Source organism: Dromaius novaehollandiae, chromosome 2 (assembly GCF_036370855.1).
Source record: "Dromaius novaehollandiae isolate bDroNov1 chromosome 2, bDroNov1.hap1, whole genome shotgun sequence".
In the NCBI taxonomy this organism is placed as follows: domain Eukaryota; kingdom Metazoa; phylum Chordata; class Aves; order Casuariiformes; family Dromaiidae; genus Dromaius; species Dromaius novaehollandiae.
In genome coordinates this window covers 24,243,567-24,268,935 of record NC_088099.1, presented here as the reverse complement: position 1 = coordinate 24,268,935, position 25,369 = coordinate 24,243,567, and the positions used below count along the sequence as shown (strand labels likewise).

Genomic DNA, 25,369 nt, shown 5'->3' with positions numbered 1-25,369 from the left:
ACACAGAACACAGCCTGATACACTGTAAGTAGTAGGATGTCACCCTCAGTGGTAATGTCCACAAATCTAATCAGCAAGAATAAAGGAGAAAAAAAATCAGGAAAGAAGAATAAGAATGCTTGAGAATTGGTCTTTTCTTCTTATGGTAAACACAGTACCTGATGCGAAAGATAATGCATTAGGATCTTCAGTGCTATTTTTCCTTCTCAGAAAGAAGGAAGGAGTGGTTATAAATCTTGCTACAGCTGTTACTTCTGTCAGTCAGGAATCAAAAATACTAAAGCTGCTCTGATAGAGCTGAATGTAGTTCTGTTTTCCCTGCCGTCTCAATGGATATAACAAAACTAGATATAACAAATCCAGAGAAGGGCAATGATCATGGTCTTGAGTATGGAAGTGCTGCCATATGAAGACTATCTAAGCAACCCAGGCTTTTTCATTCAGGAAAAAGAGATGACTAGGGGCAGAGGGAATATGAAAAAGGTCTCAAAAATGCAGAGTGGCAAATCTTGAGCGACTCACCATTCACTTCCTTTGCTATACAGCTTTGTGGGCATCAAATGAAGTTGTAGAAGTCAGGTTCAAAACGAAAAAGGAGATGCAGCAGATCGTAGATCTGTGCAACTCATTGCCAAAGGGTGTTGTGGATGCTAAGTGTTTATAAGGATTTAAGGGAAGACTAGATGAATACATGAAGGAGAAACTGATGGATGGTTCCTAAATATAAAGAAATTGCATCCAGCTGTTCCCTAGACATCCATTTTTACCACTGCTGTAGAGTGAATACTGAACTAGGTGGTCCTTACGTTTTTTAGGTCTTCAGATAAACCTTATATTTTTGGGTATGTTCTAAAAGCCTGTGTTTTTAAAAGGTCATCCTCAAATCCCATATGGATTTCCTTTGCTGCTTGTTATGTTCTTTATGGTCAGTGACTGAAAGCGGAGAAAATGCTAACCAAAGGTGTTGCCTAATACTGCTCCTTTGCCATTTATAAAAGCAGAACTGGTTTCAACTGTTGTGTGAAGCTTCCCTCATATAGCAGGCTGTTGTCATAGCACAAGCAGTTTTGATAAAATATTAGCCCATTGTTTTAAATTACATTTAATTCACTCTAATTTTCTTGTACCTGAAGAGTCTTATTCTAGCATAATGTGATGTCTTCTTGTTTTCCTTAGGAATGGAGAAAGTGGTTGCTTGTTCGTACAAAAGGCCAAATGCTCTTTATAGGCTGATTTGCTTTCCCTGGGCTGGAGGTGGAACTTCTCAACTTGCTCAATGGGGCAGACTCTTCAGCAGTTCAATAGAAGGTCAGTCATTTGTGTCAGTAAAGAAAGCATAAGGTAATTAAGATGCGCAGTCTGAAATGCTCAGTAGTCAATTTTTTTAAAGAGAATTTAATGTTCTTGAGAGCACTTCAATCTTTTTCCAATTGTTTATTTACTATGAGTCTTATCCAGAAAGTCATTCCATTAGGATACTGAGTTTACTTAGTTTCTGTGCCACTCTGGATCAAATTATATATGACTAGATTAAAATATATATCCTCACAGCTAAATTTTACAAGACTGTGGTATGCATGACTGTTTCAGAAACTGTTGGTATGATTCAGAAACAGCAATACAGTGGCATATTGTTAATATGTTTTTTAAAAAAGCATCAACAAGGTCAGCAATGAAGATATAAAATCTATTTTTTAATGTTGAGAGGCTGCACAGAATGCATTCCAGTTATCCAGACTGTCTGCAGGGTTTTGCCCTCCTTGTGTCCAAACTGAAATTTAAACAATGGTTTTGTAACTGTGAAATGGTATTTAGTTACAGAGTGAAGTAATTTTCATGGCTATCAGGTTTTATCAGCACTGAAAAGATCCATTGCTGAACTATTTGAAGAGGAACCAACGTCATTTTCCAGACTTTCCACAAAGAAAAAAGTATAATTTGGTATTAATGGAAAACATTGTCACTGCAATTGTACCAGTCTCCTAAATGTCTGTATGCCTCCTGTAGACTGTTGCACAAGTCACATCCAATTTTTCTTGAAATTAAAAAAAAAACAAAAAGTCTTCTGTTCTGATGGAAATAAAAGTTGCTAAGGAGATGGCCTAGGAACAACTGCAAACTCAGATGAACCCAACCAGGGAGCAGCATGCTCTTTCAGAAGTATTTTAATTGTGCTCAAAGAAAGTATAAAAGACATGAACATTTTTGTACAACTATCTGTGGTATTATGTAGTGGCTTATTCTAACTGTAGTAAAATACTTCGTGTGTCTGACCCATTGTTTCCATATGGCAGATATGTCCAGCATCAAGGAGATTTTAGAAAATTAACATTTTTACTGATGAGTTCATTCCTTATTTCCTCTAAAAAGTGAGAGAAAAATAAGGAATGTTGAAAGGAATATAATAAAAGGATGTAATGTGTCCTTTTATATACATATAAAATGCTGTCAATTTATATGATGATTCCAGGTTTTACTGTGCGCAGTGCTGAAGAGCCTGCAAAGAGAAAAACTGGGACTGTAGGCTGCTAATATATTTTGTTAACTTTCTAATGCTGCCCTTGAGAGGATATTCTTTATACAACTCTCAGACTTCCTGCTATTGAAATTAATGAATTTGTCAACATTAATAATAATAGTAATAAAGCTGCTTTGAAACTTCAGCTGAGATCAGGACCTTGTTATCATTATAAGATACAATTCCTGACTTACAGCATTTATAAATAAGATCAGTTGGGAAGGCAACATTTGTGAGTAGAGGGAGTGACAGAAACCCAAGCCCTCTTTAGTCACAGGATTAAAAGATAGCACTAGCAATAGCAAATGCAGTGTCAGCTGTAAAAAAGGATGCATTTAAATAATCTGTACATTCTGCAGAATAGATTTAAAAGATTTTCTGTAATTTAATTAAATTGATTTTAGTGTTTCTCCTCAAAATGACAGTAATTCTTTTCCCTCCTTCCTTCCACCTCTTCTCCAGTGTACTCTGTAAGGCTTCCTGGAAGAGAATGTCGTACTAACGAGCCTTTTGCACAAGACATGACAAGTGTAGTTAATGAAATTACAAGTGTATTGTTAAATGATCTGCAAGAAAAACCATTTGCATTTTTTGGTCACAGGTAAGAATACATTCATTTCTAGATACCCTGGTGAAGGAAGTTTATCTTTATAGTCTAGGAATAGATGATTACTTGTCTTTATTTGCAAAAACTATAGGAAAATGCACTTCTGCAAAGGTTTTTCAAGTCAAACTAAAAAATGCTGCTGATCTCAAAGACAGGTTATTTATTACTTCAAGCCCAATGTCTTCTAAAAACGGCATTGTTGTGATCAGTTTTTTAGACTACACTGACAAATTACTATTTTGTTTACTCTTGATATTTGTGTCAGTGCTTACTCTAAAATGAATGCAGGGGGTGAACTAATCATAAAACAAATAGATTTTGAAGATCACATAGTCTCAAGTACTCAAAATAACTGCTCTTGCTTCAAATTAGGGAGACTGTTAAAAGAAATGGAAGTAAAAATGTCTGATTTATAAAACTAGTCCCCATTTGAGTAACTTTTACATGTGAATTAGCTAATATCACTGTAATTTACATGTTGTAATACAGAACCATAAAACTCTCTATATTTATGGTTTCAATAAATGTTCAAGATAGCACTGAAATTCAAATTATGTTCACATTTTCCAGTTTTTACATATGTTTGTGATTACATTGCTTTAACTTCTCTTTTCACTGCAGTTTTGGATCATATATTAGTTTTGCAGTTGCGCTACACTTGAAAGAAAAATATGGACTAGAGCCGATCCACCTTTTTATATCAGGGGCACATGCACCACATGTAAGTCACAGAATCATTAACAGTGTGAAATAAAACAGTATATTAGGTACCATGAATAAAACACTTGTGGTATCTGTATGATGTGCAGTGTGTGTTTATTATACCCAGAGTACCAAACAACCATTTGGTTCCTGAATGCACACAGAAAAATTTTCTGTTACCTTAGGGGAAATTAATTCTGAGGCAGCTGGAGAATTTCATGTTATGGAATATTCATAGAGGCTAACCTTAGCCTAAGGAGAATGGACTCCTTAAGCTAATGTTACCCTTTTTTTGAATACACTATTATTTATTATGGTCTTTGGTATAATCCTCAACAAGCAATCAAAACTAAATATAAAGTACCATGCCCTGCTCTGTGACATGCAAAATAACTCTCTTAGCATAGTCTTGCAGAAACCTCGGTCACTAGTTCCTGAGTATGTTTGCCCTCTTGTTCTTTTCCTCCCCATTCTTTGTTGGCTTTGTATGTGTTCTCAGTTCCTTCTGCTTCTGTGTTTTTGGTGCTTCTCCTAGTCTTTCTCATGAAAACAGTGGGGATTTGGCTTTTTTCCCAGCCCTCCTGTCTTCAGTCATCATTTGCTATTTCCATCCCTCTGTTTCTGCGGCTTCTTAGCAATAATACTAGCTCTCTGCTTCATGGAAGCAATTATTCCTGCAAATTTCCTTAATCTAGGGGGGTCTCTCCAGCCCCACGTTAGTTGGCTTTGTGTACACTACTACGCTTTGTTTTCTCTTAAACAGATTATTTTATTAGTTTTATTTCAAGAGTGGCAGTTAAACTTTGAACACAAATCAATTAATGGTTATGTATCTGTGGAAATGACAGACCTTGAGGGTACTTGTGTCTTGCTCAAAAATCTATATTTTCAGCAAATACAGTCTACCACTCCTTTCCAAGAAGTATTCTCTACAAATGTTAAGCTGGCCAGCCATTGTATTTTGGAGATAGAGAATCCCTGTACTTTTTTACTAAAATAACTGTTAGCAGGATTATTATTTAAAGTGTACTGTATAAAACACCTTATGTGTCTTGTCTGATGCTGGCAGTCTGAAGCTTTTCTTCCCCTCAAAACACTCCATGATGTAGAGGATGAAGCCATTATTGCACACATAAAAATGTTAGGGGGAACTCCTTTTGAGCTGCTGCAAAGTGAAGACTTCAGGAAAAATCTGATTCTTACTTTAAAGGAAGATCTTAGAGTTCTTCAGACATTTTCGTAAGTTTAATACAACTTTATATTGCATTTATACCTGTGTTTTACATTTATATATTATAGTTTAACTTCTGTCTAATCATGTCAGGTGCTCTTTTCTCTTTCTTAATAATTTGTTCTAGTTTCTATTATAAAAAGATTATGAAACAGTAAATAAAGTTTTCTCCTTTGAGTGCTTTTCCATGTATATTCTGGTATTTATGCCATATATATGCCACACAGCTCACTGTAACAACCACTACCGCTGTTGTAGTAGTGAATGTGCTATGGTAGAACTATAGTTCTGCTTAGGATCCAAAGTTAACAGCTGCTGAAAGGAAGATTTGCACATATTTTATTGTTTTCTGAGGCCAATAGGCTCAACTAATCATGCTTCACGACAGCTGCATTCAGCCTCCAGAGCCACTGCCCCCTAGGCTAACCAGGTGTCCATCCCTACGTTCCTGTTCCAGACACCTAGAAAGCAACCAGCTTCTCTGGTCCTCTTTCCCCAGTAGGTCTGTACAACCGCTCGGGTAGCTGAGTGGTTAAGGGTTCTCATACTGGCACCGACAAGGAGACTCCTGGACGCGGGACCCCTTTTACTTGAATATATACAGACAGCATAGTTAGTTATTGTGGGTGGGAATTCTTATTGCAGGTTGAAGCTCTTTTTCCCTAAGTATTGGTCATTCTATCTTTAATGTTCTGGACATAATTTAGGAGAGAAAGTTGCTTAAAATCTTAAGAGTAATTCCTTCGCCTGCTGTTTTGTGCAGTCTAATTCATAAAGTTTCTGTTATGTGTTGGAGGAGAAAGGAAAAGGCATTTTGTATGTATGTGGAGGCAAAACCTAAGTATAGATATCTTACGGAAAGTTTTATTACTAATACTTGTGCTTTTCACAGTTTTGAGAAGGCAGAAAGGAATATTCCCCTTTCCTGTGACATCACCTGCTTTGATGGGTCTGAAGATACAGCACATGATTTAGAAGGTACTTTGCATAAGTGGTTTCCATCTCATACCTAGCTATTTTTTGTTGTATCAAATCAGTTAATGAACAGAGTTCCCTAGAGTCTTTTTTCTCCTTTTAAAATTAAATGGAAATAGATAGGGCAGTCTCAGTATAAACAGTCTCAGCCAAATCAGTTCATACAGGATTTTAAATGATTATTAAATAATAACCTTGAAATGGCTATGTAAAATGACCACAATATTTGACATTTCTCTGACACTTTAACTATCTTTTTCAGCCTGGGATGATATAACAAGTGGAGATGTTTCCATTTACAAGCTTCCTGGAGGTCACTTTTATCTGCTGGAACCTTCTAATGAAATTTTTTTGACCAAACACATAACAATATGTCTAGAAAATGCTGATCTATGAGCATTTCTCTCTATTTTTATAGCAGATGGTGTAATATTGGTCTTCAGCACTTAATAATAATTCACTTTCTATACAATTGCATGCAGTTATTCCTCAAAGTTGCTGTGTTACTCCAGAAGATCTTTTATTGTAATTCTTAAAAAGGGGAAATTTTTCTGATTCTTAAAAATAAACATTAAGTTTGGAACTTTTTGCTTAAAAATAAAAAATTCCCATCTTTTCCCTCGTCTCACCTTGCACATGCGTAAACACTTCACATTATTCCATAATCATATTTTGGAGAAAAAAATGATGACTATATTATTTTACTTTTAGAGCTTGTTTGTTTGCTAATATGAAAATGCTAAATATCATTTAATACCTTCACAAATCCACAATCCTTACAGAAAGATTAACTGAATAGGTAAAAATTTATTTAGAATAAGTACAGGTACAGTCTAAAATACAGTATGCATGTAAATACCTTTTAGGGCTAAACAACTTATGCTTAAAAGATTTTAGTGTCAGGCTACACAATAAAGAGTTAGTATTGCACTTTCTTAGAAAAGTTAGTCCGTTAGCTACTGAAGAGTTAGTTATTAGTGGGAATTATTTTGAGTATTCTAGATCCCATATTTTTCTACCATTGCCTTTGCTTTAGAAATATAGGCATTCATGGCATCCTCCTTTGATAAACCTGCAAAGGAAAGTATGAGTCGTTATCTTTCCTTATTTGTTTTTCCATAAAAGCAATTACATGATGTAAAGTTAATTACTGTAACACCTTTTCTCAGGTTCCATGCTTCCCATTTGGCTTTGCCTTTCAAATCTAGCATTCCTGGACATTCTGCCAAAATAAATGAATACCTTTATTGAGTATCATACAGATTTACATAATATTTGCTAGATTTCATTAAGATATGGGGGGTAAATTTGATGTATTTATAGGAACAGAAGTACCAATATTAATGTCTCCAACAGTAGCCTGTTTGTAGAATCCATATAGTTCCTTCAGTTCATCATCAGTCGGTCTTGTTTTTAATTTTTTTACATCTTCTGCAGCACCATCAAAGTCAGCCTGATGAAAAAAAAAATATGAAAGGTCTTAGTTTCCCTCTCAAGGGGTAATGTCCTCAAGTAGTCACTTGTGTTAGTGATAAGTCTAGGTATTTTCCTGTGAAAGAAGTTTAATAAAACTATAGGTTGTTAGAAAGGAAAATTGACCTGCTTAGCTGATAGGGTCAGCATTGCTGAAATAAGTAGACCTCTTTTTTTTACCCACAGTTTTATACCTAAACACCTGGAACCATTACAGATGACTATCTAGTGCCAGGATATTTACAAATATATTCATGCAAGCAATGTATACATTGCACGTAGTATGTGTCTTTCACATTCAGTGTGGGCTGTAGGTATGAAGGCATTCATTGAATACTGCACGCCAGCTGAAACCTGAGTCCTTTTGGCCCTGACTGCATCCAGGTGTGGACTCTAACAGAGAAGCTCTACTACCCTTTGAAAGGTACTGCACACAGCCCCTGTCACTTCCACTCGCCTGCTGAAAGTGCAGGAGATGACCAACAGCGCATGGCTGTGCCTGGTGGAGCCTGGAGCAGTGCTATTGCCAGGACAACCTTCTACACCCAACTCTTGTGGTATGCATGCTGTATACACACAGTATAGCACAGCGTGAGGGACACATTTAAGATGGAAATAGTCTTTTCATCTTCATGCACCTCACACGTGCCTCAAGCCAAGGCTAGCTGATATTCTCTATATACTAGGTCTCAGGCTAGCCCTTAGCATAGGGTTTGTAGTCTGTTTTATGCCCAGACTTCAGTTATCTATGTTTCTTCAGTGACCATAGAAGCACTGGTTCTCTGCACTACTATAATGCAAAAAAGATACTTAAATATGCTATATGCTGGTTACACTAATTATTTTAGCTTTTGAGTTTGATCTGCATTTGCAGAACCACAGTATATCCTGCAAAAGGTGCTATTACACATATATTTAGTATGTATAAAAAGTCTACAACTTTGTACAAAAATCAGCTATGTATTCAACAAAAGTATCCATAGGAGTTCTGTGGCTCTGTTTAAAAATAACTAAGATTGGAGTTATCTCAGCAGTCTGTACAGGCAAGTTGCAACCAGCTGGGATATAGACTCCCTGCTTCCTTAGACCACTTTTCCTTCCTCTAGGTACAAGACATTCATTGCTCTTTTCTTTTTAAATAAGAAAGTCTAAGGCACATCTGTCTTCTTAATGGATGCCTTTCTCCTTGGCAGGTGACTGTGCTGGCAAGACCAGGTGATAGAAATAAACAAGTAAGAATGAGCTCTGGGTTCAGTATAGAAGTCTTCATATAAACAGGGAAAAAATAAAAGACAGGTATTTCTATATTTAAATGAAAGAAGGAAAATGGTAAAGAATTTAACGAAAGACTGATGCTCAGGCATCCTTCTTCAATGAAAGGCCCCTTCATGGAATCACGAAACTAAGCATTCATTGATTTAATGATACATCAGCTGATGGCTGCATTAAGGTAGCAGTATCAGGTGAAAGAGGCCAAGGCGAGGTAGCTAGGTGCACTGCAGTGTCCATTTTCAGAAACCTGGCTGCTCTCCCACCAAATGAGTCACCACTGCCTCCTGAGGTAGAATTAATTTGGAGTTCTTTCTGTCTGGATGTTTAGTTTGGCTAGTCAGTAAGTTTCCCAGATACCAAGTTCTGACCCATGTAGCTAGTTGAGAATTTCTACTTTTTGTGAAACTTTCAATTGCCATTTGAAACCAACAAAGAGAAGGTGGAAGTCTTCTAAGAACAAAAGCCTGTGAATTTAGATCTTCAGGGCTGTGTAGATCCAGGGTTTGCCAATGTGCTTTCTTCCTTCCTTTGGCATAAAGACACCTATTAACAAGACAGGGCCCTAAATTTAAAAGAAACACAAGAATACCTTCAGGAGGAAGGTTTGTTGTGTCTGAAAGGCAATCTTCCCTCAGTAGTTCTTGGCAGAACACAGCTACTTTTTCTCACCTGCCCAGCTAGGGACTATAGTAATGGCTCTGTCACCATTTTTAAGACCAGAACTTTAAAGCTGACTGGAATGAACTGTACATTTGTATCACTTCTGGACAGAACGACATTAGAGATGAGGTACTGAATCCAATAGGCTGCCCCAATGCTTTGAAAGTTTTACATTTAGTCAGCTGTTCACCTGTAGCATGCACTGGATAAAAGATGGCAGGACCCCAAAAGGGTAGCATGTTTTTCGCAGTTTCCTTGACAGCATTTAACTGTATCAACATCCATGTGATCTTTATGTTCTGGCTCACTCCTGTGACTGAAAAACATATGACACTGTCACCCTGACCAGCATACTGTAGAATGGCCCTTGATTGGCTTCACTAAAAAGATGGTAAGAATTACTTCATTCTCACTTCTCCCATATCTTTGTATAGGGACTTCTGTGTTTGAGACCATACAACAGCTCCCTAGCTACAGATGTAAACAAAACAAAAAGGCGACTAGAGAGATGACAACAGCTTCATGTGGGACACACTACTCAAGACGCTCTCAAAGCTCTGTTTTATTTAGCTCATATGTGCACACATTCACGTCGGAGGTGGGTCTGAATCTCAGAGTCTCTAGTAGTTCGAAGCAGCTTTGCGGGCCTGACGTTAGGGCTCACTGCCTACTAGAAGTTAGGGTGAGATGCCAGTTTACTTCCACAACTGAAAACATGCTTCTTTGAAAACGTTTTGACATTTTTATATTTCTAAATGTAAGATTTATCTGACCAGATCTTAGCCATGAAGCTCAGCTTTTAGATCTTAATCAGTATGTACATTAGCGTTCAGCCAAGTCCAAAGTCTCTAGTATCAGTTCAACAAATTCAAAACTGCTTCCACTTGAAGCTTCCTGCTGTTATTGCAAATAACCCATGAACTAAAAGAGAAAAGGGATGAACAGAAAGATGATTTTATGATTCATCTGTTCTGCGTATCTGTATATCCTGCATTTTCTCACATATAATCCCCTTTTCAGATAAAACATGCTGCTTTAAATTATCATGCCTTGAAAATAATTCCTCTGATAACACACAGGGCAGAGGCAGAGGTCTGCTGAAGGAAAAGAGACAGGTTACGGTGAAGCAGAGGCAGGAGTTGCTAAGGAAAAAAGGGGCTCTTGGGTAAACTTCCCCTTTTCTTACATACATATGGCTTGCAATTACAGCTTGCACTGCTGCTGAACTGTAGATTTGGGGGGTTTATTTCCCCCTGTAACATGCTGGTTATCATGGTGAAGAGGCAGTGCTCGGTTTCAGAGCTATGCTGCTGCTGAGGTGCACAGCTTGCATTCACTGCTCTGGACATTTTTCCTAGTTCACTGTGGGCAGATGTACACCACTAACAGCACGACAAAGTTGAAACAAGAGGCAGGAGGCAGATACGTGCATTTAAAAGGAATGTTTTAAAATTCCATTATGTATGATTAAAAGGGATTCTATCAAAGAAATGCACCCTGCAAAATAGCAATTAAAAATAAATCTTGAGTGTCCTTTAAACTGCAGTTACAAATTCACAGAACAGTAGATGAGAAGGGTTCTTTAATGATAATCTACATCTCTAGTCCTGAGAGAGTTTATAGCACCCTTAAAAATACAATGCAGATGCTTATTAACAAATAATCTTCCAATTCAGTAAGAATCTTAGTGCTTGCATAATCAATGAGCAGAAGTTTCCAAGAGATTCCCACCAAGGCCTCACAGAACCAAATACCCAGCAGTGAATGCAGAAATACAGAAAATGGGTTAGGATTTGAAACACAGTCTATTACTTTTAAGTTTGAAAAATGCTGCTGTTGAACATAGATATTTTAAGAATGATAGACTCTCTTTCCTTCTTTACTCAGAACAACACTGAGAATCAGCAAGACTGCAAATATCACTTGTCTACTTGAAACTCTGAAATCTGGTCATTAGATAAAGTATTTGATTTGGCAGAGTTACTGCATTAAATTCTAAATTAAATGACGGATAGATCATATTCTTAAACCTAAAACTTCCTAGTTTGAAAATATGCACCTAGGCATATGTAGTTTGCTCCTGTTTAATAACAATAATTCTAAATATTAATAAAATGCAACTATATCATGGAATCACAGCAGAATATGAAGCTTGAAAAGCTGGACAAAAAGTATGACTTTTTGTCTCTGACTTCTTTTGCTAACAACTAAATACTGTGGATCTTTTTTTAATCAACCAAATATGAGGGCGTGCTGAAAGACAAATAAAGGATTTTCCTGGAATTAAAAAACAAAACGCCCAGAATATGTTGTACCTAATTTAGATAACCCAAAATCACATCTCCAGATGTAACTCCATTATGCTCCACACTACACATAAAAGCTGAATCAGTAATGTTAAAATGACCTTACAGCATCTCTTCTCTGAGCATTTTTGGTTCCATCTTCTCTATTGTTTACTGAAAAAAAACCAGCATTGTAGCAGGAATTAAACTGATTATGAAAACTATTTTAATTGAAGTGACTGGATTTAATTGGTTTGGTTCAGAAATAAAAATGGATTACACAGACAACAAAAGCTCTTTGTATTATTTTGTCTCTTTGTTCTGTATAAAGGAAATGTAAATATTTTCTTCTTCAAACTTTAATATCAGAAATATGAGACATGATTATTTGTATCTTCTCTCCCAATTTGTCAGAGTTTAAGTAACATCTGAGGAGGCCTGACTGGTTCTGTTTTAAACACAAACTATGGCCTTCACTCTGAGCTGCAAAAACACTGAACACTGAGTTCAGAAAAAGTGGACTACATGATAGTAAGGGCTTGAACTTTTGGGCAAAACCTGCAGTATACAGCACTGCACAGATTGCATACTTGACAGAACTTGTTCTTTACTCGAGACTCAAATTCAGCTTTTCTGACAGTCGTTAGGTCCTTGGAGTTAATGTCACTTTTCTCTTCTGTGCTTGCACACCTCCAGAGCTCTTGACTAGGGCTCCTAAATACTTTAATGATACACATGGTAACAGTTGCCTGCTGCTCCCCTTTGGAGCCTGACAAAGTACAAGTTCCATGAGGTTCCCTACAGATAGTCAGCCCGTTTCAAGTAAAGACACCTTGGAAAGCCCATGGAAGGTCCTGTTTAGAAACAGTCATATTAGCTGCTTAATGATTTAAATTAAATAATAAATTAAAAAACAATCCCTCAAAGCACTTCACACATTATCCAGCTGTTACCAATTAACTAAAACTAAGGAATTTTTCTGTTCTTTCCATAACTGGACCTTACCTCTGATCACCTTTCGCTTACTCACAGGAGGGACCCGTACCACATGGAATAAATCCAAGTGTAAAGAGCAGGAAAGGTCACTTAACTTTTCAGGACTGTATCAGGGTTAAGAAGCATACAAAAGCATGCATGGACTCCTACACATTAGCAATAAATAGTGACTTTTTTGTAAAGTTACGCTAATGCTGAGAGGCCTTTTCTAGCCTGTAAATGGTGACAATCTGCAGTCTGAAAGCCAGGGTATGCTCTCCTTACTGACATAAAACAACCATTTTAAAAATCTCTTAAAGGACTAAGCCCTCTGGAGCAAGAGTTGTATCTTCTTACAGGTCTGAACAAAAAATATTTCTGGGAATTTAGCCTAGCAAAATAATTGCAGTTTGACTTAAGGTTTTAAATTAGCAGTAGTGACATTAATATTGAAATAGATTCACTACTTATAAATAAGAGCTTCAAATACATATATTCATGAATGGATGGTTTTGCTGTCTTGATGGTGGTGAAATATCTCAATGAATAGATCAGGAAAAACAGCCTTAGCATTTGCCACATGGTGCAAGTCAATTAATTTCTATTCTTCTAAAACCTCTTTAAATAGCTGATGCTAAAAGGAAATAATTAAATACAAGGCATTTAATAAACATAAATATACAGCAATGAAAACAAAAATATTTCAGGTCAAATCAGTAAATGAAAAATCTTGAAGAACCTTTTATCAGCTGGCCGAGGTTTAACTATGCACACAGTGGAACAATCTGATCCCTAAGAAATTCTTGCTGCGACATCTTTCTCTGTAACTACAGCCCTATAGCTCTTCAACCATAGCTATGATGAAAGGCTGATAAGCAATGAAGTAAGGAACAGTATAAAGAAACTCCCATTAAATACTTTGTAAGCTTTGGCATTAAGATTTCACTGACCTTTAGAAAGTTTCCAGCATAAACTATAATAGTATTTGCTTTAGGATAAGTTGTTAGGCTAACATGAAAACTGTATGCTCTCCATATGTATTTGTCCTTCATGCCATTAAAAAAAAAAATCCATGCAAACAAAAAAAGCCTAATCTCAAATTTGATTAGAGAAATCAGTTCTTCCTCCAGAAATAATAGCTTTGATAGTTTCTAGCGCAGGTACAACAAAAGCATTTTGACTGACTCTTGTGTCCTTCACTTTTCCTAGATGTTCAAAAGAGAAGGATCTTTGGCCAAAAAGAAGAATGCTTTATTTATTAATTATAGCCCATAGTTCTTGTGTGGAGCTTCTTGTAAACAATATGATAAACAATTCTTCACTGTGAGGAATTCCTAATATTAACATTTTTTGCTACAAAGCCTTGGAATCTTTATTTTCCTTCTTTTTCAGCATTGTTTCTTGTTCTCCTTTTGTAGCATAACTGTACCTGGATTTCCAATGAGCCCACAAAATGCTTCAGCGAGCTGAAATGTTATGCCCATCCCTAATTATTCACCAGAAACTGCCAAGGACCACATAAAGCAGGTAAATACTTTTTAGAAGTAAGGCCAGAAAGGGGAATGCCCCTGTTTGAAGCCAGCGGGTCATCAACCGTGTGGCAGAGAGCGTCCACCGCACCGTGCTCTCCGCATCACGTAAGGTCGGGCACTTCCAGCCGAGGGCAAGGGGATGCACAGGCGAGTCACGGTTTGCTAACCTGGAGTTTGAACTCACAGCACTTGTGACATTACTTGTACAAACTTTTACCTCAAGATATCCCATGGTAAATTAGGCAGCTTATCCCACTATGAAACGGGCCCTACTTTCTGTTTCCCTGTGGATAAGAGCAAGCATGTGGGCAGCCGCTGCGGAGGGGCTCGTGCTCTGAACGGCCGTCTCAGCTTCCCGCCACAGGGACTCTCAACGTGACCCGCTGCCGGGTGTTTCACCCACCGCAGGATTAGGCTATGTTAAGCCTGGCTGGAAACACTGAAGGAGTTTTGTATTCACGTACCAAACCTGTAGTCTAATTATGCAAAACCATATGTCTGCATATGCACTAAAAAAAATCTTTTAAATAGCTACACAGCATTTATTATAGAGGTGTGCTCAATACAGGGGAACAGAATCGGCACTGCAACACATGTATTAAAAATCCTGCCTGAAAGAACATGGACCTACGCATCTTCGACACTCCTGAAGAAAAAGCAAAAACCCTATTAAGATAATTATTTCATTCTTAATCCAAACATCAGCAGATGTAACATATTTGACTATGTATATATGGTACCATAGGAGAACTGTTGTGATGTCTTTACATCTCCTACATCACAGACATCTACTAATATTATCCATCCACATACAAATAAAGTAGCATTCATGGTCTGTTAACAATAAGATTTAAACGTTACATCAATAATAAAACATAGCCAAATTGCCAAATTGATTAGAGACAAATTCTATCTTCATTTTTACACTGTGACCAATAAAGTATTTGAACCTCTGTCAAAACTGAGATTCAAGGACTATTCAAGTTGCTGGAAATCCTCCCATTGCCTTGAATTGTTTTTTGCTCAAACCTTCACAGTAAGAATGAACTAGAACTGTTCTTAGACTTGCACAGACAAAAGACCACTGAGAAAATACATTGAGAAAGGAAGCCATTAACTTCTTGTCTTATACTTAATATACTTTTATTTTATTTGGATCCACATGCACATACCACAAGACACTGTTTTAAAAAATACGCAGGTACACATCTTCTGCCACAAGAGAGAGGCAGAAATGAAATTTAAATACTAAACATCTCTTTCTTCAACCTCCCTTACCCAACCATTGCACACAGAATGTTGTTTAGGATTTGCTTGCTTACACAACATGCGTAGGAGCATTTGAAAAAACATAATTTCCTTTTAATCATGTGCTGAAAAAATTCCCTTTAACTCCCCAAACTAAAAGCAGAAGTATTTTCTGTATATAGATATTTATAGACATATAAATACATAAAAATACACACGTGCATTAAAGATAAATACACAAATTACTGTCAGACTATTACCACATAATACTTCTGCTGTGAAAAGAATAAAAGCTTGAATTAATTCTTCATTTACAGCAGAGTGTTTTAGCAGTTTGCAAAACTAATCTTAGAGATACTGTACAGCCTCTTTGATGAAAACAGTATTTTATCCATTTGTCCTCAAATTCCCTTAGAGCTTGATTCAAAGATGTTTTATGGGTATGGATGGTAGCTGTCAGCCAAAATGATAATGGATGAGAAACCTCCATAATCTTTAAATGCAGAATGTGTAGCATTCCTTATCTCAACCACTGATTTTCTTGTGAGGTACAACTGTATCTAACGATGGCATATCGTATTGTACTCAGCTCTTTCTAACGGTGATTTATTGTTCATTTTTGAAGTACCAGGGCTAATAAGAAACTTGTTTTCCACAGTGGATAAAAGACAGGATAAAACAAAATGTGATTTCAGTGATTATCAATAAAACAAATGTGGTGTTATTTTGGGGATCTGGCAGTTCTGACTCACTGAAAAAGATCCATTCTCTGAGCTGTAAAGCACCCCAAGGACACCTCCGTGCCACTCAACCGTAACTGCAGCTCAGAAGAAAACTGCTGAGCTACCGACAACACGCTCCCGGCATCTAGGTCACCGAGCGCTGCGTTGCTCACTCTGTGCAAAACACACACACTAACCAAGCTGAGATGCACATTATAATGAGACTAGGATAAAAGGGCTTCCAGCTCTTAACGTGAGAGGGATGACACAAAGCCTAATAAAGAACTGCTGAATTCATCCGGGCATGGGCAAGACAAGGAAAGTATTCATAAATCCCTACAAAGGTAGGAGGCTAACAGCCAGCAGTAAAGATTAGCTCCTCAGGAACTATTTAAACCGAGTCAGATGGAAGGTAGCTCTTCTCTGGTGGTCAGGTAGTCCTATCAAACACATAAACCCTTCGAAATGTAACCTCTCCAAAAACGCGCATAACCTAAAAGACCATGCACCACTCCTTTAAAAATTACTCATGTTTCCCAAAAGCATATATACCATTGCTTCAGTGCTGGAAGTTTCCCTGTTCATTTTTAGCTCTAAATAAGTAATATTTCCTAAAAAAATTCCTCAAATACATACCTACCTCTCAATGCACACTCCAGTCCCAGCAAACTCAGATCCACACACAAAAATAGTTGTTGCACCCTCTAAACAGGTAAGTCTCCCCTCTCAAGAAAATTACACGACCCATGTATCATGTTCAAAATAAGCAGGTTCAAAACAAGGTGACATGTCTCTCTCTCTCCACTTGCAAAAAAATCAATGCATTATTTAACCTTCAAAGGCTTATGCAAATTTCCCGTGTTGCAGAATAACCTTGATTTTGCATTAATAATCTTCATGCCAAAGAAGTGATGCTGTCTCCGATACAGCATTACCACCACAGATGCTGCAGTACATCCCTCCCTCTCTTCCTGCCTGCATCACGCTTCCCTCTGTCTCACCCAGATGCAGAAGCACCTACCTGGAGAGTCATGATGCTGTGACGGGGACCAGGAGACAGACGCCCTCCTTCTCCGGCGCAGACGCGCTGCTGATGTCTCTGGGCACCGCAGACCTGCCCCGCAGCCCCAGCCGTCGCTGCAAGCCCCGCGGCGGGGGCTGTATTTCAGCGTGCGCATTGGAGCGGGGACAAAGTGACCTCATCTCGGAGGCTGCTCTGTGCACCGCAGCAGAGCCCTGTGGGCCTGGTGCTGCAGGAGCGGGACATGGCCTGCTGGGGCTCACTCGCTCTGCTCCTCCCGAGCGCCGTACTGATGCACTGCAGCTCCTCTTAATGCCCCAGAAGGAACGCGGTGGCATTTTTTTCTGGGTATTATTTCTGGGTATTCAGGCTTAATACCTGTGCCCTCAGAAAAAATCAGCTTGGGCCTTGTTTCTGTGCTCTTGAGAGCAAGGCCACCAGCCTACGAAAAGAAATACGGCAACATTTCCAAGTCATTTGTTTGAAAAAGGAATTTCTTCTGAGCGACCTACTGTGAATCTGACGGGAATTGCAATCACCCTCGTTATTGTTATTTCTTCCTCCCTCTGCAGCCTCTGTCCATTTATTAGCCTTGCCTGGGGACTTGCTACGTTGCAGAACTGGGGCTGCTCCAGCACGAAGTCTAAAGAGCATGAGGGTCACGTGGGGGCTACCAGATGCAACCAGTTACACAAACAAAACACCTCGAGAATGCTAGATGTTACTTTCTTCGTTCTACTAAACACAGAATAAAACGACTATCACAAGAATTGATAAACTAGCCTAAAATTGGACCCATTAAAGGAAGAAAAAATCAAAAATCCATCCCTGCTCATCTGTTATACCAATCCGTAAATTCTTTGTATTACTGCTTCAGTAAGTTTATATTCATCATTCCTAGAGCATGATTTAATCATAACACTTCAAGATTTTTAAATCCATTAACTTCCATAAACCCATTTAAAAAGACTGTTTTCTCCCAACTTAGGTCCAGGTCAAGTTAAGCTACGGCTTAAAGAGAAAAACAAAAAAAGTGAACTTCAGTAAATAAAAACAGAGATCAAAAAACTTTGAAATCAACTCAGTCAACTCCTGTCTCCAAAACAACAGAGCAAAGATGCCATTACTTTTGCTAGGGAAGCTGTGTTTTACCCAAGTCACACTCATATACAAGAAACCACGTGCAATATTATGCGCTAAGCTAAATACAGAAATAGAACGTATTTTTAGGGATTTGTTAATGGTTCACAGCAGCGTCTGAAAAGCATCCTAAATAATCAGTTCTTATGTGTCATCTTATTAGCTATATATAACATAGTATGTTATCTATAGTTAGTAGTATATATGTTATATACTATATATGTGTTATAGTATGTTACATAGTAACATACATAGTATGTACACAACACTTACACACCTCAAGCCCTCTGGAGAAGCCTGGCCTGCCACGCGCTGCCTTGCAAGTGTCTCGCATGGTCCTAACGGCCCAATTAGCAAAACTCAGCAGGATTCAGGTTTTGTTTGCTCAGTCTCTCAAATCTGTAGTGAATGCAAATTACTAACTGTGTTATTTTCTCCTCACATCACCTGAACGCTCCCAAGTACCACCCCGGGCAGTTGCAGGCTCCTTGCCACAGCCCTCGGCTGGGAAATCTTCCCTCAGTCTCAGCACAGGACAATGTGTCTCAACACCTGCTTGGAAAATCCAGCCTCCAGCTCCTCGGGACTTGGGCTCTCTGCAGCCTTCGCTGCCAGGAGCTCTGCACAACCCTGCCTGCAGCCCCCGACCTGGCCCCGGCCCTGGCCCAAGCGTCCATCCACGGCCTTCGTGCCACGCTGGGGCCGCTCTGTCTGCCCCGACAGGCGCCTGCGTATCATCGCGGGACTCGGACACCACATCAGCCGCAGCATCCCCGCAGCTCGGCGTTTAGGTTTTTAGGCTCAGAAGAAGGGGGCTCCCGGGGCCGCCGCTAGATCCGGCGCTCCCTCACGGGACGGGGCCACGCGGACGGGCCCCACAGCCCCCCCACCGCTGGCGGTGCTGGAGCCTTTCGCGGCGGAGGGCAGCGGACAAAGCCCAAAGCCCGGCCGCGCCCGCGGGGCCCAGCCCAGCGGCTGCTGCCTGTGGCAGGGAAGGCAGCAGCTCTGTCTGAGCCCGGGGCTTTGTCTGCCGCATTAGGAATGCTTCAGGACACGTTTATGGTTAGGTCTCTTAAACCAAGAGGGGCGGCTCCCGAGGCGCCGGGGACGAGGCCGGGCCGGGGGCCGCCAGCTCTGCAGGGCTGCGCCCCGCCGCCATTCCCCGCTGCGGCCGCTGCCGCGTCATGGCTCCCCGGGCGGGGCGGGGCGGGGCTGCCCTCGGCGCCGGCGCCAAGCGGCGGAGGCGGGTTCGGGGACTGTGAGGAGGCCGCGTGGGGCGCCGCCGAGGTAGGGCTCGCTCGGGGGGCGGGAGCGGGGCGCCGCCGAGGTAGGGCTCGCTCGGGGGGCGGGAGCGGGTCGCCGCCGAGGTAGGGCTCGCTCCGGGGGCGGGAGCGGGGCGCGGCGGCTCCGAGCCGTGAGGGCGGGCGCGGTCCTGGCGCCGGCCGGCTCCTGCGCGGCGGCGAGAGGCTGAGCCCTGGTGGCTGGCGGAGCCCTGGTGGCTGGCGGAGCCCTGCAGGCCGCGCCGCGGCTTCATTTTTCAGGCGCGTGCGCCAGGCCTCGCGGCGGGAGCGGGCTGAAGGGCCCCGGGAAGCGCGCTGGAGAGCAGGGTTTTGGAAACGGCGGTTCAGGTAAACGTAGGAGTCAGTCGGGAAGTGGGGGAGTGGTGGTGGGGGGTCTAGCAACTCGCAGAGTAATTTAATTGTTCTTTTGGCCTCATTGATTCATTTCCTAAGTAAAACACGCTTTGCGTTTTCCTCGGTAGTGCCCGTTGGAAAAACAGAAATGCAGCCCTCTGCTGCGGGATCTCTCATGCTTTTCTTTTCTCCTGTCCAGCTCTGCTGCTGCCTCTGCTCTCTACCCACTGTAAAAGGTGGTCGGTCACAGTCTCTAAAAGAGATAATCCACACGGAACTCACTGTTTTTTCTTTTAACCTGTTGTAAACGTCCATTTTTCCCCCTGACTGTCCGTTGCACACATGCAGGATTTTGAGCTGTCATTTCCGTGTTTCAGTTGTTCCCACTGGGAAGGTAAGCAACAGGGACTCCACAGCTTCATGGCCAATAGCTCCATAGATTTTAATCAAGCTAGGTTGCTATCAGTACATACAGAATTGATATGACCAATGAAACGGTATTTTGTAGATACCTAGAGGTCATCACTCAAGAGACGTACATAAATGCCATCAAGATTTCTGCATGGGTAATTAGGAAACCCAGGGACAGAGTCATATGCTAATTCTCCTTAATTTAAAACCTAAACTATTTTATGCACAGCCAAGCTGCGTAACAATAAAAATACACTAGTTTAGCAGAGAGATAGTGAGTGAATAGTAACCCAAGCAGGAGTATGGGGCCTTGTGGAGCTAACCAGGCCTGTACTTGGGCCTGCCATCATGTCTTCGCGGGTACTCTGGACTAGACAGATCAGAGCTAGAACAGTTATCCGTTCTTGTGCTCCAGTTTCATTTTTCTCATCCCTATAGGCACGGTCTAGATGATGCAAGAATAAAAGGCCTCTTCTGAACTTTCTGGAGGCCTGCAGAGAATTGCCTTTCTTCAATGAAAACATAGGAGTTAGAGTCTGCAGACTTCTATCGCATCTTCTAAATGCAGGCAAATCTTAAAAATAATTAAGACATGGAGTGAAGAATGAAAAGGCAAATTAAGTAAAGTTTTTAAAAAAGTTAAATTCAGGAACTTGGAGCTTGTTTGTATTTGGATTCTGCAATTTTTTTTTCATATAGGGGTCCTGGGAAAATACTTCTAAAATGCAGATGTGCAGCAGTGAAAACTAAGCAGTTCCTTCATCTCATTTTTTTCATCTTTATTTTTACCTCTTGCTTTTGTTCAGCTTCAGAAGGGTCTCTGGACATCAGTGATGCCTTGCTCTCAAGTCTACTCCATTAATTAAGAAAAAAAAAAAGGCAGCACAATATGTAACTTATGATGACTGATACTCTGTGCATTGTGCAAGATTTCTTTTTAAGGATTAGCACTGAGCTAATGTGTAGAGGGTGATAGTTGCCAGAATCACTTTGAGATCTGAGGCTTCTCTGCTGGGCCCCCAGGAGAAATTTCTGTTAATGATGTCCACAGCAAACATAGTATTTGAACTACTGTTTACCTTTTTCTTCCCTTCACAGTTGAGGTAGCAAAACACAGAAGAACATCAGGATGCCTGTAATTCAGCGTGGGACCGCATCACTCCGTAAAACAAAGAAAATCAATGTAAAAATATGTTTAGATGACCCCTATGTTATTCAGTGGAAAACCATAGATGGAGATGATATGCATTTTATACTACAGACTTTAGAAGAGAGGATTAAACATATTGGACTTAAAAAGATTGAGACTCCAAGAAAGAAAAGACGTTCCATTACAAAAAAACAAATAGAAAGCAAGTGTGATATTACCAACAGTGAACTCCCTAAAGAAAAGGAAACAGAAGGCGATCGACCAGAACCAGGATGGACTGACTTAAATATCAGAAGGCAGCTTGCCCTTGGAATTAATGAAGCTACAAAAGCTTTGGAAAGAAATGAACTTATTCTCTTGCTGGTGTGCAAGTCTGCAAAACCTGACATGATCACATCACATCTTATTCATCTGAGTGCAAGTCGAGCAACACCAGCAGGCCAGGTTCCCCGTCTCAGTGAAACAATTGCACCGCTTCTTGGCTTAACCTCTGTTTTAGCACTAGGCTTTAAAAGGCAGTCTGATAAATTCACTGAGGTAGTAGAAGCAATAATTCCAAAGATACCTGCTTTGGAAGTGCCATGGATTCATTACAGCACTGAACAATCTGTGGCAGATGTACATTTAGATTCTTCAGAAATTCAAGATCCAGAGCAGCCTGCAGAAGCACTGGGGGAAGAGCTTACAAGCCAGAAGTGGAAGCATACTGAAAGCAATCAGCTTGGTTTTTCAAATGTAGTTTTGCAGCCTTTGAAAATCAAGAAGCTTGTTCCAAATCCAAATAAGATAAGGAAGCCACCTCGCAAAAAGAAAAAAGTTCTTTCAACATAATTGACTTTAGTTCAGCTCTTCCTGTTAAATTGATTTTATTTGTTTACTCAATATAAAATACTTAACTATGTTATAAGGCTTTATAGTGTGAAGCACTTCAGTGTAAGTTGAAGTGAGCTATGTTCCATTCAGTTGAGGTTCTTTCTGCTTTTATATTAAAGAGTACTGCTGAAACATCTGTGTGTCTGTATCTAGGGCTTAATACTTCACTTGCATTTGGAGTTCATGGACTTAAAATCACTAAATGAACAGCCTGAGATAACAGAAGATACTACAGTAAGTATGTCCTTGGAATTAGTGTAAAGCATTAAGCAAACTTGTTTTTTTTAACAGATGAACACACTTTGAACAGGAATCACTGCAATTTAAGTGTAATTATTCAAACAAATCGATACCAAAATTGAAAGTTTATTTAAACAAATGTCCATGCTGGTATAACTTTTTAAAAGCTGGTTCAATGCTTGTTTCAAGTAAGCAGCTGTAACCAATAGTACAGGCAGACTTCCCGTTTGAACTCTCATACTTTGCTCTGCTGAACACTGAGCTTGTTTTGGTCAAGAATGCATGCAGACTTGGATTCCAACAATATTTTCTGTCTGATATGCTAAAGAAAAAACTTTACTTTTCATATACAGAACAAGACCAAATTACTACTTTGATGCATTTTGAAAAAGACTTCTGTATGCAAATTATTACATTTTTCCCCCCACAGGATCTGTGCATTAGACTAATCTAAACTCAAATTGATTTCTAAATGGAGTCTAAAATTATTTCCCAGTAAGTCTATATAAGCTATGTACTGGTGTAGGTAAAGTAGCAGATGATGGCTGTAAACCACTGCAAGAGACTGAAAATGTACCCAACAACTTTTGAGTTTCCTTTAGTTTTAGTGAGGACTAGGAACAGTTTCCTAGTGAGACAGTTGTTTTGTAGGAAGGAAGCGGAATGGTGATACAACTCAGATACCATCAAAGTCAGCAACATAGGAATTTAGTTGGAGCTCAATATTTTAAAAAGTCACTACTGTGATACTATATAAGAAAGATCAAAATATCTTAAGGGAGTTTACTTTGTTGTTTCTTAAAGATGGTGTAGTTTTCACAGCTTTGCTTATCCTTTCAGTGCCATCTAATCAGCCAGCTAATCTGTATTTTGTATTTATTTAGAAGTTCATGATGTCAACTACAAAGGGAGGCAGTACTCATGATTCTGTAATTGTGAGGCTTCCTGAAGGTTAAACAAAACAGATACCGAATGCCAAAATTTTTGCCCTCCCTGGCTGGAGGTGGCAAGGAGAGAGTGTGGGGCTTTTTTTTTTTTTTTTTTTTTTGGCCTTGCTTCATTAACCTTCATACACCTCAGTTGCTTTGGCTTTTTAGATGCATAAAATTTTAAGGGCATACTAGAACTAGTGCTTTTAATTCACATGCTAGCTCATTCTAACACGACATTTAAATCTGAGTCTTTAAACAAAGCGTGAGGATTACCTCTGGTAAAGAACATAAATGTTGCAGCAGTCATCTTTTATGCACCTTGCTGCTTGCTCAGGTCTATAGCTTTCTTCAGGTATTTGTTTCCCCTCCACAGCTGGAAAGTTACTCTAGGAAAGGAATTACAGAAGAGATTTCAACAGACTGGTGGGAAAGGTGGTGGGGTGAGCTGTTAAACTAGTCTGCCATATTTTCGGGAAACCATGTATTTGTTTTTTGAGGAGTCTTACCTGGTGGCTGTTCTGGTACCAAGTCTAATGCATGGATAGCTTCAATTTCTGAAACCACACAAGAGCCTCTCTGTCAGAGCTGCTGGTAGCAGCACCCACATTGATAATACTCTGGAGTTAGGCACCTGCCTAGGAAGCGAGCATGAGTTCCTGCAGTTTCCACTTCCTAAGTGATTGTCTCCTGGTGTGGGGGCAGGCAGGGACACCTTCTAGATTCACATCCTTGAAGCTGTGATGCTTCAGCAAATTACTTGAGGTAAAGAGTATGGCTAGCTGACAGGCTTGAGCACTCAGCAGGGGCAGGAGAGACTCTCTTGGATTAAACAGCTATTAGAAAACAGTTTTATGAGCAGGACTCTCCAGGAACTGCCCCCATGCATATGCTCAGATGGTTACTTCCCACATCCCTCTGGCCCAGTAAATTTGCATTCTTAGCTATGGTGCAGCACAGCTTCAACAGGAGCATGACTGCCCTTCTTTCTCTCAGTTAATACACAGCTTCACAAACTGGAAAATGAGACAGACAAATTTGCACCCCACAGATTCAGAAGAAAATGATACTCTTTTTCCCCAGAAGATGGCAAAAGTGAAGTGGCTACGCTCCTTCCCCCACATGCAATCACCTCAACAGCAGGGTGGGAAGCCAGGCTGCAAGGAAGCCAGGTTCATCCTACCTTCTGACCGGACATGCTTGGTCCTGTCGTGGCCTAGGAGCTTTTCCAAACAGAAGTGGGGAGATTTGCCTTGAGATTTCAGGAAACAGAAGAGAAAATAAATTGTCCGCCTTTCCTTCTACTTTTTTTTTTTTTTTTGGTGGGGTAGACAGAGTGAAGGCAGAGAAATCACGCGTATCATTCACCTAGCATTCAAGACCACCCACCCAGATTAGTGACACCTGGGTTCAGATCATTTCTTAGCAGGGAAGTATCTTAGCCACAAGGCCAGAGCCATGCACTGTTGTCAAATCCAGACAAATCTGCCTTTAGAACCTAAACAAAATGCACTGAAGTCCCATAGTAAATCCCCTCCTTTCCCAGCATGCCTCGATGTGAATTCCTAGCAGGGAAAGCAACTTCTTGCCTTTGGGGAGTTAAGAACTTAAGTCTTTGACAGAGTTGGGATTAAACTCCTCCTGTTACTTCAGACAGCTGAAGCACTCCACCCAGCTGCTGGGATTATATCTTCAGGCACTTAATTCTGCTCAGGCCTCATACAGGGAGTCAGAGCTGCACCTATGCTGGCAGAGCTGTCTATACAGGTAT

The 25,369-nt window shown here is 40.1% G+C and overlaps 3 protein-coding genes across 13 annotated transcripts in view; 2 read left to right on the top strand and 1 right to left on the bottom strand.

Moving 5' to 3' along the window:
- The window catches only part of OLAH (oleoyl-ACP hydrolase), a 32,112-nt gene extending 17,891 nt beyond the window's left edge, over nt 1-14,221 (top strand). For 6 of the 7 annotated variants that reach the window (XM_064506005.1, XM_064506003.1, XM_064506001.1 and 3 more), the window contains 6 exons: nt 1,177-1,308; nt 2,981-3,119; nt 3,747-3,846; nt 4,897-5,066; nt 5,951-6,036; nt 6,296-6,649. In XM_064506005.1, coding sequence (XP_064362075.1) covers nt 1,179-1,308; nt 2,981-3,119; nt 3,747-3,846; nt 4,897-5,066; nt 5,951-6,036; nt 6,296-6,429 — 759 coding nt within the window. In that variant the 5' untranslated portion in view covers nt 1,177-1,178 and the 3' untranslated portion in view covers nt 6,430-6,649. Of the gene's footprint in view, nt 1-1,176; nt 1,309-2,980; nt 3,120-3,746; nt 3,847-4,896; nt 5,067-5,950; nt 6,037-6,295; nt 6,650-14,116 lie in introns of those variants that run through there. The other variant, XM_064506006.1, reaches the window with a different exon arrangement.
- On the bottom strand, nt 6,821-17,370 carry ACBD7 (acyl-CoA binding domain containing 7). The gene is made up of 4 exons (XM_026098608.2): nt 17,222-17,370; nt 7,369-7,486; nt 7,193-7,255; nt 6,821-7,105 (listed from the first exon to the last, which is right to left on the bottom strand). The coding sequence occupies exons 1-4, from the start codon at nt 17,231-17,233 to the stop codon at nt 7,032-7,034; spliced, it is 267 nt and encodes an 88-aa protein (XP_025954393.1). The 5' UTR covers nt 17,234-17,370; the 3' UTR covers nt 6,821-7,031.
- Nucleotides 17,371-19,561: 2,191 nt separating this feature from the next.
- Nucleotides 19,562-22,561, top strand: RPP38 (ribonuclease P/MRP subunit p38). Of its 5 annotated transcripts, none has more exons than XM_064505997.1 (3): nt 19,569-19,648; nt 19,903-19,989; nt 21,505-22,561. In XM_064505997.1, exon 3 carries the CDS (start codon nt 21,536-21,538, stop codon nt 22,385-22,387), a length of 852 nt encoding a protein of 283 aa, XP_064362067.1. In that variant the 5' UTR covers nt 19,569-19,648; nt 19,903-19,989; nt 21,505-21,535; the 3' UTR covers nt 22,388-22,561. The 5 variants fall into 5 exon arrangements, with proteins under 5 accessions (XP_025954398.1, XP_064362067.1, XP_025954399.1 ...); XM_064505998.1 differs by lacking the exon at nt 19,569-19,648 and adding an exon at nt 19,694-19,728; XM_026098613.2 differs by lacking the exon at nt 19,903-19,989 and having other exon boundaries at nt 19,562-19,648.
- The last annotated feature ends 2,808 nt before the right edge of the window (nt 22,562-25,369 follow it).